At 38.1% G+C, this 15,835-nt stretch overlaps 1 protein-coding gene across 4 annotated transcripts in view; it reads left to right on the top strand.

Annotated features, from left to right (window-relative positions):
• PPP4R4 (protein phosphatase 4 regulatory subunit 4) overlaps positions 1-15,835 on the top strand; it is a 100,722-nt gene that overhangs the window by 68,724 nt on the left and 16,163 nt on the right. For all 4 annotated transcript variants that reach the window (XM_043490239.1, XM_043490238.1, XM_043490240.1 and 1 more), the window contains 5 exons: positions 1,952-2,057; positions 3,723-3,870; positions 8,508-8,652; positions 11,585-11,626; positions 11,727-11,801. In XM_043490239.1, the coding sequence (XP_043346174.1) occupies positions 1,952-2,057; positions 3,723-3,870; positions 8,508-8,652; positions 11,585-11,626; positions 11,727-11,801 (516 nt within the window). The remainder of the gene's footprint in view (positions 1-1,951; positions 2,058-3,722; positions 3,871-8,507; positions 8,653-11,584; positions 11,627-11,726; positions 11,802-15,835) is intronic.

Raw genomic sequence — 15,835 nt, 5'->3', positions numbered from 1 at the left:
GATCCAAGTAAGATCTATACATAGCCTCAGGTGGTTACATTTCTAAATTTGCTTTTAATCCAGAACAGATTCCCTCTTTTCCCTCCCCCCACTTTTTCATGACATTGAATTGTGGAAGAGACTTAGTCAGTTGTCCTGTAGAAGTCTTCATGGATTTACTTGTTTATCTCTTCTCCATATTTGTTTTAAGCTGGAGGTTTGATAAGGGCTGAGGCTTAGATCAAATGTTTTTGGCAAGAATCCTTCATCAGCGCTGATGTGTGTTTTACGCTGTGTCGCGTCTGGACGTCTGTCCCTTTGTAAAGGAGCTCGGAGTGCTTGTGCAAGCAGGGACTCCCTTGTGATCTGTGTCATAATCTAAAGCTGACACTTCAACACTTGATACCCAGTTTCCCAGTAACCTTTTACCCTTCAGTTTTAGCAGCCACTGATGATCCTTGCCTGAATCAGTTATTTCATTAGAACTTACAAAAGAGTGGCTTTTAAAATTCTCTTTTCTTCTACATTGTTGATGGCATTCTTCTTAGGATTAATGCTTTTTTTATTTTCCCTAAAATATATTTCCTAATGTAAAGAGAGGATAAATGCTTATTTCTTTCCCTCTACCAATTTTCAGAGTTAACCCAGTGATAATGAATGAATTTTGTTTTTGTTTTTATCCTTTCATTTAGACTCATCTTTTATACTGAACAATGTGTTAATCAATTTCAGTCATTATTCACATGCTCAGGTGGTCGCAGTTTCTTTAAACTGACTTTTGTTTGTTTCGATATAATTACCTTTGTCTTCGATTTCTTGCCCCAAAGATATTACCTTATACTGTGAGGTATAAAATATACATATTTTATATTATTTCTGTTTCAAATAATTAGTGTTTATGCATTTGGAATTCTATTAGTATATACAAAATGAAAGAAAAGAGTAACATCCTTTTACTTAAGTTCATTTAGCTAACATTCATTTTCCTTAATTCCACTGATGTTTCTGTTTTGTACATTTCTTAAATTTTCTGTTCTAATTTATGGTGAATATTCCTTTTTACCTCCAACAGGTTAAAAACGCTGCACGAAATGGTACTAGATAGAATGGTAATAGCTTGTATAAAATATGAGAGGAGGTAATAGGCCATATTCTCTGAGCAATGTATATTTTTTATACTTGAATTTCAAGCATCCCTATCATGATAGTCTGAATCTTCAAGAACTGAATGTTATAATATATAAATATATGTAAGTCAAGATAGTGAATGTGAATTTATACTGGATACAGTATACCTGCTTGAGAGATTTTTCTTTAATGCATAGTTTGAAGCCATAGTAAAGATGGATGGTTGAATTTACTTAGAATTAAGGTTCTGCCCAGTTGATGTGACACAAATCCAAAGGATCAAAGAGTTTAAAACACTAGTAAGAATAATTGGCATGTGTCCCTTGGATTCTAAACTTTATCTGTGTCATGGACCAGGGATCTTAAGGAATAAATAGTATTGAGGTGGAGAGGAGGCAGATCTAAGAGAGAGGAATCTGATGTATACCTGGTCATAGGATCTCTGGATTTGAGAAGTGGCACATTTTTGGCGAGGTACTTGACACAGAGTGTGTACTAGCAAATGTTTGTTGAATAAATGAGTAACATGGTCTAGAAATGGCTGAGGTGTATTTGGGGAGAATATCACTTAAGATGAGGTGGCAAGGAGATGTGAGTCAAATATAAATCAAATCTGGATGATTTGGAAGTGAGTCTGCCAAATTACTTGAACTTTTGCAGTGTGATAGATGAGTTGATTTGCCTGACTGATAACATTAAATTATGAAGACACTTCCACACTGATTTCAGAGGCAGACAGCACTGCTTTTACTTTTAGTCGATAACTTAAAATTGATGTGTAGGGTCAAATTATTTAGAGTGTATACCATTAGACTTGTTTAATTGTCTTTCTTATTTCTTTAAGAACGTCTTACCTGTCCAAAAGGCGGCTTCACGAACTCTATGCATTTTTCTACGTTATAATCGTAAACAGGAACAGAGACATGAGGTCATTCAAAAATTAATCGAACGTAAGTAATCACTCTCTCTCATTCGGAGAACAGAAAGTAAATAAACTGGTTGGCCTTAGTTAGATCTGGCTTATATTATCATATTGCTATGAATAATTAGGCCAATGTTGCTAAATATTTCTATTTGAGCTTTATAGGCTAATTTCTTTTTGTTTATTTTAGAAATTTTTTATAGGATCAGATCTTTGATGAATGAAAAATTCAGCTACTCCAGGCTACCTTTAATGAATTTTTACACTTGAGAAGTTAAAATACGTATACTTATCATTGAAAGCTCAGTTTCTATTCCGATGAATACAATTTGAAAATAAAATACAAGTAGGCTATCCATGAATCTACTAATTTGTTTTGTGTTCCTATATTAAATATTACAGAATGTGGGTTTTGTTCTCTTGAATAGACTTGATAGTACACTCAAATGTGAATCTAATGAGCCGAGGAGGTTTATAATGTCTTTAAAAATTGTCAGTTAACAAAGGCAAATTTATTTTAATTTGCTGTGGGCTAAAATCAAGACAAAACCTTTTGTTAAAGAATTAATTCTTGAAGTAGTGATAGACACCTATATATACTTAGTGAATTTGTTAATTATTGTGTACTTACTTTGACCATAGTGCCTTAATGCTTTTATTAAACTATTATCCAGCATAGTCAGGTAATGGGATTTTCTGGTTATTATAGTTTACCATTTTAAGTATGGATCACCACTTTAAAAAAAAAAAATTAGAGCACATAAAATTCTGTTTAAGAAAAATTTTGCTCAATATATTTTAATGTTTCTTTCTTTCTTTTTTTTTTTTTTTACTGTATTTTAATTCAATTTTCAGTTTTTAGTGGTAGGACCTGACCTTCAGAATGTTTTATTTTGAATGGAGATTATATTTGTTTTTAAACATTAAGAATTTTGCTTTTGAACATATGTGTAATGAGGGAGAAAAGAATTATCCTTTAAATATTGACCTGAATTATTTTTAGTGATAATTCCGTTTATGTATGATTTTATTTCAAAGCATTTTAAGAAAACAAGAGGAAGAAAGCAGTTAACTTCGTTGGTCAAAAGATTTTGAAGTTATACAGACCTGCATTTGAATCCTAGCTCTGTTCCTTTAACCTCTATGACTCTCGGCACCCTTATTGTTTAGGAGGAAGAAATATATGCCCATCCTGTTGGGCTTTCAGGATTTAATGCGATAATATGTATCAGTACTTGGCACACAGAGGGTAATCAAAAAATAGTAGATATGTTCCTTTAATATTTAATAAATGCTTATGGCTCAGACGGTAAAACGTCTGCCTACAATGCGAGAGACCCAGGTTCAATTCCTGGGTCAGGAAGATCCTCTGGAGAAGGAAATGGCAACCCACTCCAGTACTCTTGCCTGGAAAATCCCGTGGATGGAGGAGCCTGGTAGGCTACAGTCCATGGGGTCGCAAAGAGTCGGACATGACTGAGCAACTTGACTTTCACTTATGGAATTGAATGTAATATTTAATAAACTTGTTTCTGTTTTTTATGCTTTCATTAATTCAGGGGTATATAATATGATTTTTTCCCCTTATCTCTTGTTTTTGCTAAGCAAACTGTCATGGGCTTTGTCATTTTTTTCCACAGGAAATTTTATGTAGGAAAAATTAAAACGCAAAACTTTTTGTTGTTGTTTCTAGAACTGGGCCAAGGAAAAAGTTATTGGAACAGACTCCGATTTTTGGATACCTGTGAATTTATTATAGAGATCTTTTCCAAATCATTTTTCTGTAAATATTTCTTTCTACCTGCTATTGAACTGACACATGATCCAGTAGCAAATGTAAGGTATGGTACTAATCCAAGAATATATTTGAAAAAATTGTGTTTTTTTAATGTATCTACTGTAATGAATATTCAGAAGTGTTTTCTTGGTCTTGAAAATAATCAAGAACTTGTACTCGTTTTGAGATTCTTGGTAGTCTTAACTGAGCCTCAGTAGGACTTGAAAGTGTGATCTTTTAACACTGTCTCAGGCCTTTAGTTTATAGGGTTGACAGCTGTAATCACAGCCAGACTGGCAGGCTTCTCCAGCCACATGAATACACACACTGACATCAGGAGAAGATTGAGTAGATATGATTAACTTATCTATCTTTTAAGCCTAGAGAAAAAAATGGTTCAAAGTTGGCTTGGAGAAGATCTGTCCATTTTCATAAGCCCATTTATTCAGCGAAGCAGGGCTGTTTCCAAGTCTTTTTCTTTTCTTTTTCCTTTGTTCAGCTCTCTCACAGTTTTGAAATCCAGTAAATGGTAAGTGGATTTGATTAATTAACTGTGAAGTTAAATGAAACAGGCCTTAAAATGGCTTGCTTGGAAATTGAAAAAAATGAATAAATTGTATTTTGCTTTTTTTCCTCCCCAAATAAGCATATTACTTTTTTAAAGTAGTGGTAAAACATACATAGCATGAAATTTACCATTTTAACCATTTTGTACAATTCAGTGGCATTAAACACACACACTCAGTGTTTTGAGTTATTTGTACATTGCATACTGATTTAAAGAGACTTTTAAACTGTCAGCCTTGAGGTTTCTGTGTTTGTGCTCTATGTCGGTGTTCTGTGTTTGAGGAACTCACATTCGTAGGAGACACAGTCAGAGTCAAGACTTCCTGAACAGGACTACAAAGCTCCCTGCTGAGTATTCACATGCCAGCCACGCTTCATGCTCGTTTCATGCTGTGTGACATATGTGCATCTTTTATAAACAACTGATGTGCATTGTAGGCAACATGTAATCATTTAATATTTTTTAACAGGAAGAATTGGCCAGGCAGTAAGCACAGTCTAATAGCATGGATGTTGAGAAAGAAATATACCAAGAAGATTTGTCAAAAAATGTTGAAGAGTTCAGCCTGAGAATGTTATGAGCATTATTTAGGAGGAACAAATCTAGATATTGGTTTTGTTTTGTAGAGAAAATACAGAAAACATACAATATTGGCTTTAGTATTTTGTGCATCTTCCCTGTGCTGTATAAACGAGAGCTAAGGTTTTCTTGACTTGAGATTTAAATTAAAGTGATTTTAAGTAGATTGAAAGACCCTGGTGACAGTTCTTTAGAATTTCAGTTCAGTCGCTCAGTCGTGTCCGACTCTTTGCAACCCCATGAATCGCAGCCCGCCAGGCCTCCCTGTCCATCACCAACTCCCGGAGTTTACTCAAACTCATGTCCATCAAGTTGGTGATGCCATCCAGCCATCTCATCCTCTGTCATCCCCTTCTCCTCCTGCCCCCAATCCCTCCAAGCATCAGGGTCTTTTCCAATGAGTCAACTCTTCGCATGAGGTGGCCAAAGTATTGGAGTTTCAGCTTCAGCATCAGTCCTTCCAATGAACACCCAGGACTGATCTCCTTCAGGATGGACTGGTTGGATCTCCTTGCAGTTCAAGTGACTCTCAGGAGTCTTCTCCAGCACCACAGTTCAAAAGCATCAATTTTTCAATGCTCAGCTTTAGAATTTATCTCTTGGTAAATAGCTAATGGATCCAACCACATTGTAAACCTTTTGCAAATTGAAGGTGTGATTCTAGAAAAGCAGCTTCCAATATGATGAATTATCCCTTATCAGACAAAATTTCTTGAAAGGGAATTTCAAAAATTATTTGAAAGGGAATGAAATCATCTCTACTCAAGTCAGTGTGACTAGCAAAATTTTTTGAAAGGGAATTTCAAAAATTATTTGAAAGGGAATGAAATCATCTCTACTCAAGTCAGTGTGACTAGCAGCATAGCATTGACTCTAAGAGAAAGCAACCTATCAATTCAAAAACCAAATGAAGATGAATATTGCTCTGTGAGTCCTGGTGGTTTTGTTGAGTAAGAGATCATCATATAGCCATGTGTCTTGGTTCTGACTCTCCTGCCTGGGCAGCTGCCAGCCAAGAAAATGGGTCCAGTAACACCACGTACTCTTGGATGCAAAAGCCTTCACCCAGCTCTGTAGAGATGGGCGGATGGAATGGGAGCCGCCACAGGCAAGAGTGGCAGGGTCGTGCAGGTTAGGAGGAGAGTGGCTGGAGCCACACTCCCTGACCTCTGCACCAGCTGCGTGTCTGGGCAACTTACAGAACCTCTCTGTGCATCAGCTTCCTTGGTGCTTAATTTGTGTGGGTGTTCTGAGGAATAAATACCTGAGATAGTGTACATGCATAATTTAGCTTACCTTAAAAGTGTGGTCCTTAATTTTGAAATCTTCATAATCTCCTGGGCTCAGGATTCTCATCGAGATAAATAATTGCTAAGGCTTGGGAAGCTTCTGTTGAATGTAGGTTTTCTAGATGTGCCTTGGGTTATAAAGAATGAAGTGTGCGTGGACTGCTGATTGTTTCTGTTTTTCCTTAAGTGAATGTTTAAAATTTAAATTCACTGAGTCTGGACAATATCAAGGCTAGAAAAAGACTATTGGTATTCAGAGGAGCCTTCTCTTCAGCTGCCAGAAATGAAAACAATTCTCTTTGGGGTAATTGGGACCTCTTAACTGAAGAAAGCATCACCACCATGCTTAGCAGTATCTGTGGCGAGTCCTGAATAAGTTTGAGACTATTATTGCTATGTACAGAGATGAAAATTCTGGAGAAGAAACGTCTTTTGCCTTTTTGGTTAAATAAAAAGCAAACTTTCTTGTATATGAGGAGTCCTCGACTGAAGCTCAGCTGAGAAAGGGTCCTGAGAACTCCAGGAGTGGGATTTAGTTGTCTCAAGCTTTGGCATAGAAATAAAAAAACCAGTATCTGGAGAGTGCTGAGACAAATGAATGAATGAATACAGCAGCCACAAATTAGACAACAGCCCTGGCAAATAGAATCTTAGCTTAGTAAATAGAACATTTCCTGTACCACCTTTTCCTAGGAAGTTTTTCTGTTTGTTTGGTTGGTAGGTGTTTTTTTTGTTTGTTTGTTTGTTTGTTTTTTTTGGTACTCTCCTGGATTTCTTCTTACCTCTCTGGAGTTCTTCAGTTTGCTTACTGGTTCCTTATCAGCCCATCTGGACCATGGTGGTGCCATAGAAACTCTCCTTTTATCTCTCCTTCTCAACCTGCACTTGCTGCCTGGGTAATTCTCCGGGCTCCTGGGTCATGTAGCATCTATGTTCTGAAGATTCCTGATGGCACATCTCCAGCATGGGCATCCACCCTGGACAGAAGACTCATCAAGCCAACTGCTCACTGTATTTCCATCAACTATCTAACAGGCTTCTCAGAGTTAATCTGTCCAGTTAAGCCCCACCTTCCTCATCCACACTTGCTCTTTCTGCCGTCTTCTCAATCTCAGTAAATAACCATTTTGTCTTGCCACTTGCTCGGGTCAGAGCCTTGACCTCCTTTCTGTCATTCCACCTCCAGGCCCTCAGCACATCCTGCTGCTTGTATAAAATATTCAGAAGCAAGCCACTTCCCACTTCTCACTGCTGCTTCTCTGGTTCAAGAAACAGTGTGATGGTGGGGCCACCATCACCTTACTGGATTACTGAATTACTGGATTCTGGCCTGGATTACTGAAAGAGCCTCCCCTATCCTATCCCTTCTGTCCTTGTCCACCTACAGTCTAATCTCAACACAGTAACCAGATGATACTTCCCAAATGTTAAGTTGAATCTTTTTACCCCACTGTGCAGAACCCTCCATGGCTTCTCATTTCTTTCAAAATAAAACCAGTTTCCAATCTGTAGTCGCAAGGCCCTGGGTGATCTGACCTCCTGTTTCCTCACCGAGGCCTCTAGCTAAATTTGTTTTTGCTCTGTTCTCACCACTCTAGCCAGTTTGGGCCAATTTGTTAATTTGGGGCAACTCCTAAGGCAAGCTCCCCTGATAGGGCATTTGCTCTTACTAAAACATTCTCCTCTAGGTATTCACATGGGTTAGTCCCCAATTTATTGTAAGTCTTTGCTTAAATGTCATTTTTTTCAGTGAAAGCTTGACAGAAACCCTCTCTGACCACCTGTTTGAAACTTGTAAACCCCCCTCTGGTACTCCTTCACCTTCTTTCCTTGCTTTATTTTTTTTCTGCAGCACTTACCACTGTTTGATGGACATTTTACTCATTCATTGGAGAAGGAAATGACAACCCACTTCATTATTCTTGCCTGGAAAATCCCATGGGTAGAGGAGCCTGACAGGCTACAGTCGGTGGGGTCTCAGAGAGTCAACCACGACTGAGTGACTAACACTTATTCATTTGTTTATCCTCACTCCCTACCTGTGGACTAGAATGAAAGCTCTGTGAGAGAGCAGAGAATTGTGTTGATTTTATTCACTGCCATATCTCAGCACCCAGAATAATGAATGCTTGACTCATCATGGGCCCTCCATATATATTTAAACTCTCAAGCTAGCTAAAGCTTGAATTTTCTTTCAAATTCATGTTACTATTATTCCAGGTTATTAAATTCACTCACAGGTTAATGCTTTTTAATTTTTTATAGAATGAAACTTTGCTACTTGTTGCCCAAAGTGAAATCTACTCTGAAGATTCCTGCAGATAAGCATCTACTTCAGCAGTTGGAAATGTGTGTGAGAAAACTCCTCTGTCAAGAAAAAGATAAAGATGTTCTGGCTATTGTAAAAAGAGTAAGTATCCCTCTTGCCATGGCACTTGTCTTTCTTGGGTTAAGATGGTCTTAATCATAGCTTCACTATTCTTGATGGGAACTTGATGGGCTAACAGTAGTATGTTAAAATATTTAAATCATTGCTAGAGTAGTAGGATTTGGTGGATGTGTGCTCTAACTGGAGAGGGAAGTTCCTTCTAGAAAGCACTTATCTGGTGACTCAGCTGATAAAGAATCCGCCTGCAATGTGGGAGACCTGGGTTCGATCCTTGGCTTGGGAAGATCCCCTGGAGAAGGGCATGTCAACCCATTCCAGTATTCTTGCCTGGAGAATCCCCATGGACAGAGGAGCCTGGTGGGCTGTAGTCCATGGGATCGGAAAGAGTCAGACAGGACTAAGTGACTAAGCACAGCGGGCCCTGAAGCATGAAGCTTTTATTATTGGTAATACAAGCTCTATGAGAGAGCTTGCATTATAGGTACTCTATAAATACTTTAAAGCTAGTCATGGATGTTTCACTCACCAGACTACTTATAAGTGATTATAATTGGTAAGACTTTGTTGGTAAAGTCACGTTTGATAGAAACTTAGCCCTGGGACTTCCCTGGTGGTCCAGTGGCCAAGAACCCACGCTCCCAATGCAGGGGCCTGGGTTCATTCCCTGTCAGGGAAATACCCACAGGCCACAACTGAGACCCAGCATAGCCAGCTAGCTAGAAACTTAGCCATGAAAGGGTTCGAAGGGCCTTCAGTGATCTGTTTGACTTTGCAGAACCTCTGGACCTGGAAATGTTAGGTATCACCTTAGGATCTTATTAGTAAGTGGCAGCTCTAGGGCTGGAATAGAGACCCCTTACCCCTTTTCAATTATGTAACATTGTGTTTTATGGCTTTTTTGTTAGTTTTTTTTAAGCCTATGATCTTATATGGATTGTTTGGCAGGGTTTAACACTGAAACAGTAAACATTTGGGTTAGTGAAGTCAAACTTGAAAATACTTTAGTCTTCAAAACCTCTTTCGCCAAACATTTAACTAATGTTTTTATGAGATTAAGTCAAGTCGTTATTTCTATGAATCTGAATGTGAAATTCACGATACATAGTTTTTGAGCCTTTATCTGTAGTTGAGAGGAATGAATTTATTAATGTCATAAACAACTTGGTGTCAATGATGAGGGGAGAAAAAAGAGAATACTTTGATTTTTTTTTTTCTTTTTTCTAGGGATCCTTGCGATGTTGCATAAGAAGCTTTTTAAAAAAGTGATTTGATAACTTAGTATTAATGAGTATAATTTTATTTTACTGAAATGTAAATTTTCCTTTCATTAACTGAAATAATCAGAAATACTCAGAATTTGGACTTGCATCTAAATCTAAAAACATAGATATACATACTTTTGTTTCTACCAGATATTTCTGTCTTTACCATTTAATTACAGAAGTATAGGAGATGGTGTTAACTTTCAAAATAGTAAACATGAAACAGTTACTTTTTAAAATAGTTAATTTGGCTGCATCGGTCTTAGTTGCCCCATGTAAGATCTCCCTTGTGGAGTGTGGGCTTAGTTGCCCAGCAGCATGTGGGATCTTAGTTTCCTGACCAGAGATTGAACTTGTGTCCTCTGCATCCAAAGGTGGATTTTTAACCCCTACCCTACCAGGGAAGTTCCAGTTAGTTACTTTTTTGAGAGTATTTATAAACTGAAGAGATAACTCAAGCTGACCCCGTTAAATAGGGCAAAATGCTATAATTAAATAGATAGATTACTGAATGGATTATTCAGGAGTACAGTTCTTATTTTAAGAACATTGCACATGAGGAAGTCATTCTATCTCATAAAAATTCTGTACTGTAATGTTTATCAAACTGACGTATTGGTGTGGGAAGCCCTCAGGAAGCTATTTAAAGCCTTGCGATAAAAATGAAATAGCTTAGTTTATTAAGATGAAAAGTAATTTCATTTAAAAGGGATATTTCATGGCATGAATTATAACATTTTCTTAAATTTCAGCATAAAAATAAAACCAAATAAATACTATCTTTGCAATCGATAACTTTGGGCATATGAATAAATGTACTTGTACTTGACCATCAGAGTTATTCCTGTAAAGAAGTACTGTCTTCTGTCAGAGATAGAACCCTGGATTAGATGGGCCAGTGTTTGATTGAAATAATTTATTTCAGACAGTGTATTCTGAAAGACATAAATTAAGAGAATGCTTTTAGAGCAAAATTTTTTCTATTCATTAAAATGCCATAAGGATCAAAAGTTTCTGTGGAAAGGAACCAAGAATATTAAACCAAATGATAGCCAGCTTCTTATGTATTTAGCTAAAAGATTTTTTTAATTTCAAAAATTATATTTCTGAACATTCAGGAAAGAGTGGCACAGGGAGTTATTAGAAATTAGTTAAATTGCATGTATTTAGTATTTAAAAGAATCCTCTAGATCTGCTTTTCTTAAGGTTAAAAACTTTTAAAGTTCAAATTGATCCTGGTATTACTGTATGAAGTGAAGTGAATCGCTCAGTCGTGTCTGACTCTGCGGCCCCATGGACTGTAGCCTACCAGGCTCCTCCATCCATGAGATTTTCCAGGCAAGAGTACTGGAGTGGGTTGCCATTTCCTTCTCCAGGGGATCTTCCCAACCCAGGGATTGAAGCCGGGTCTCTTGCATTGTAGGCAGACGCTTTACCATCTGAGCCACCAGGGAAGTCCTGGTATTAATGTATAGTGGCTGATTAAAAATCAGCACAGAGTTAGGAAGAACTTTAGAGGTTTTTTACTTTAGCCTTTCACATAGTGGAGGAATCTCTTCTTTGAACCTCTCTCTAGAAAAGGAGTCTTTTTGAGAAATGAATAGTTGATTTAATTGCTATTGAATTATTTTAAAATAATAACATTTTAAGAACATTTTATTATTTAAAGAAAATAAACATTTTCTTTACAGACCGTGTTAGAGTTGGACAGAATGGAAATGTCCATGGATGCTGTAAGTATACTCCCTTTACCTTATGTGGAAAGGAATCTTTAAAAATTGGCAGAGACCCATCATTACTGTTTCACAATTTCATTTTAAACTTTAAACTTAGTTTCAGAAAAAGTTTTATGAGAAAGATTTGTTGGATCAAGAGAAAGAAAGAGAAGAACTACTTCTTTTGGAAATGGTATGTTTTCACATGCATACACACCTACTCTTTTCTCACCAGTATTAACTGTGCTATGTTATTAAACTAAATAAATTATTTCGGTATCACACTATTTTTACTTTCTCTATAAATGACTGAAGAAGAGTCCTGATCTTTTGAAATATGTTCTTTTATGAACTGGAAGGAGAATTATATTTGAGAACCTTTAAAATACTACCTTATTGAGGTATATTGACTTAACGATTAATTGCAGATGCTTAAAGTGTACAATTTGGTGAATTTTGACATATGGACATATCCGTGAAACCAGAATATAAAACACCAAACATTGTTATTCCTTTAGAAATTTTGTTGTGCCCCTTTGTGATCCACAACTAATGAATTGAATCATTCATTAGTACTTTTTGGGTCATACTTCTCTCCATCAGTATAATTATTTTGAGATTGTTCTATGTAGTTGTGTATATCAAGAGGTCACTCCTTTTTATTTATAAATAGTAGCCCAAACTATCGGAGAAGGCGATGGCACTTCACTCCAGTACTCTTGCCTGGAAAATCCCATGGATGGAGGAGCCTGGTAGGCTGTGGTCCATGGCGTCGATAAGAGTCAGACACGACTGAGCGACTTCACTTTCACTTTTCACTTTCACACATTGGAGAAGGAAATGGCAACCCACTCCAGTGTTCTTACCTGGAGAATCCCAGGGACAGGGGAGCCTGGTGGGCTGCCGTCTATGGGATCACACAGAGTCGGACACAACTGAAGTGACTTAGCAGCAGCAGCAGCAGCCCAAACTATGGATATACCACTGTGTTTTTGTATGCACGCGAAGTCGCCTCAGTAGTATCCGACTCTATGACCCCATAGACTATAGCCCACTAGGCTCCTCTGTCCGTGGGATTCTCCAGGCAAGAGTACTGGAGTGGATTGCCACTCTCTTCTCCAGGAGATCTTCCTGACCCAGGGATCAAACCCACGTCTCTTACATCTCCTGCATTGGCAGGCGGGTTCTTTACCACTAGCGCCACCTGGGAAGTCGCTTACTTTGTGTTTCAGTTCAGTTCAGTTCAGTCGCTCAGTCGTGTCCAACTCTTTGCAACGCCATGAACCACAACACGCCAGGCTTCCCTGTCCATCACCAACTCCCAGAGTTTACCCAAACTCATGTCCATCGAGTCGGTGATGCCATCCAGCCATCTCATCCTCTGTCATCCCCTTCTCCTCCTGCCCCCAATCCCTCCCAGCATCAGGGTCTTTTCCAATGAGTCAACTCTTCTCATAAGGTGACCAAAGTATTGGAGTTTCAGCTTCAGCATCAGTCCTTCCAATGAACACCCAGGACTGATTTCTTTTAGGATGGACTGGTTGGATCCCCTTGCAATCCAAGGGACTCTCTAGTCTTTTCCAACACCACAGTACAAAAGCATCAATTCTTCTGCTCTTAGCTTTCTTCACAGTCCAACTCTCACATCCATACATGACCACTGGAAAAACCATAGCCTTGACTAGACAAACTTTTGTTGACAAAGTAATGTCTCTGCTTTTTAATATTCTATCTAGGTTGGTCATAACTTTCCTTCCAAGGAGTAAGCATCTTTTAATTTCATGGCTGCAGTCACCATCTGCAGTGATTTTGGAGCCCAAAAAAATAAAGTCTGACACTGTTTCCACTGTTTCCCCATCTATTTGCCATGAAGTGATGGGACCAGATGCCATGATCTTCGTTTTCTGAATGTTGAGCTTTAAGCCAACTTTTTCACTCTCCTCTTTCACTTTCATCAAGAGGCTTTTTAGTTCCTCTTCACTTTCTACCATAAGGGTGGTGTCACCTGCTATCTGAGGTTATTGATATTTCTCCCAGCAATCTTGATTCCAGCTTGTGCTTCCTCCAGCCCAGTGTTCCTCAAGTTAAATAAGCAGGGTGACAATATACAGTCTTGATATACTCCTTTTCCTATTTGGAACCAGTCTGTTGTTCCATGTCCAGTTCTAACTGTTGCTTCCTGACCTGCATACAGGTTTCTCAAGAGGCAGGTCAGGTGTTCTGGTATTCCCATCTCTTTCAGAATTTTCCACAGTTTATTGTGATCCACACAGTCAAAGGTTTTGGCATAGTCAATAAAGCAGAAATAGATGTTTTTCTGGAACTCTCTTGCTTTTTTGATTATCCAGCAGATGTTGGCAATTTGATCTCTGGTTCCTCTGCCTTTTCTAAAACCAGCTTGAACATCTGGAAGTTCATGGTTCACCTATTGGAGAATTTTGAGCATTACTTTACTAGCGTGTGAGATGAGTGCAATTGTGCGATAGTTTGAGCATTCTTTGACATTGCCTTTCTTTGGGATTGGAATGAAAACTGACCTTTTCCAGTCCTGTGGCCACTGCTGAGTTTTCCATAAATGCTGGCATATTGAGTGCAGCACTTTCACAGCATCATCTTTCAGGATTTGAAATAGCTCAGCTGGAATCCCATCACCTCCACTAGCTTTGTTCGTAGTGATGCTTCCTAAGACCCACTTGAGTTCACATTCCAGGATGTCTGGCTCTAGGTGAGTGATCACACCATCGTGATTATCTGGGTCGTGAAGATCTTTTCTGTACAGTTCTTCTGTGTATTCTTGCCACCTCTTCTTAATGTCTTCTGCTTCTGTTAGGTCCATACCATTTCTGTCCTTTATCGAGCCCATCTTTGCATGAAATGTTCCCTTGGTATCTCTAATTTTCTTGAAGAGATCTCTAGTCTTTCCCATTTTGTTGTTTTCCTCTATTTCTTTGCATTGACCACTAAGGAAGGCTTTCTTATCTCTCCTTGATATTCTTTGGAACTCTGCATTCAAATGGGAATATCTTTCCTTTTCTCCTTTGCTTTTCTCTTCTCTTCTTTTCACAGCTATTTGTAAGGCCTCCTCAGACAGCCATTTTGCTTTTTTGCATTTCTTTTGCATGGGGATGGTCTTGATCCCTGTCTCCTGTACAATGTCATGAACCTCTGTCCTTAGTTCATCAGGCACTCTGTCTATCAGATCTAGTCCCTTAAATCTGTTTCTCACTTCCACTGTATAATCATCAGGGATTTGATTTAGGTCATACCTGAATGGTCTAGTGGTTTTCCCTACTTTCTTCAGTTAAAGTCTGACTTTGGCAATAAGGAGTTCATTATCTGAGCCACAGTCAGCTCCTGGTCTTGTTTTTGCTGACTGTATAGAGCCTCTCCATCTTTGTCTGCAAAGAATATAATCAATCTGATTTCATTGTTGACCATCTGGTGATGTCCATGTGTAGAGTCTTCTCTTGTGTTGTTGGAAGAGGCTGTTTGCTATGACCAGTGCATTCTTTTGGCAAGACTCTATTAGCCTTTGCCCTGCTTCATTCCGTACTCCAAGGCCAAGTTGCCTGTTACTCCAGGTGTTTCTTGACTTCCTACTTTTGCATTCCAGTCCCCTATAATGAAAAGGACATCTTTTTTGGGTGTTAGTTCTAAAAGGTTTCCCTGCCTTAATGGACATTTGGGTTACTTCTAGCTTGGGAATATTAGTGAAGAAATCTTTGAGTGGATGTATACTTGGATTTCTTTGGGAAAATAACCTAGCAGTGGAATGGATGGATCATATGTTAAAGTATGCTTAACTTTAAAACCAAGACTGTTTTGCAAAGTAACTTATACCCCTACTGACTGTGGTGGAGAACTTCAGTTACCTCATATCCTCTGTAATGCTTGTTAGAGTGAGGGTGTAATGGTATCTCATTGCAATTTTAGATTGCATATCCCTGATGCCTAATGAGACTGAGCATCTTTACCTTTGTGTATTGGCCATACTTATATCTTAGTTGATGAAGTCTATTTTCAGATTTTAAAGTGGGTTGTTTCTCTTCTTATTATCAAGTTGTAAGAGTTCTTCATAAACTCTGAATATAATTCCTTTGTCAGATACACATTTTATGAATATTTTCTTGGAGTCTGTGCTTTTTTTTTTTCATTTACTTAATGGTGTCTTTGAAGAGCAGAAATTTTTAATATTGATCAAGTGCAACTTATATCCATGTGTTCTCT

This window comes from Cervus canadensis, chromosome 17 (assembly GCF_019320065.1).
Source record: "Cervus canadensis isolate Bull #8, Minnesota chromosome 17, ASM1932006v1, whole genome shotgun sequence".
Lineage (NCBI taxonomy): Eukaryota > Metazoa > Chordata > Mammalia > Artiodactyla > Cervidae > Cervus > Cervus canadensis.
The sequence above is the reverse complement of the archived record's forward strand: the minus strand, read 5'-3'. Positions and strand labels throughout refer to the sequence as shown.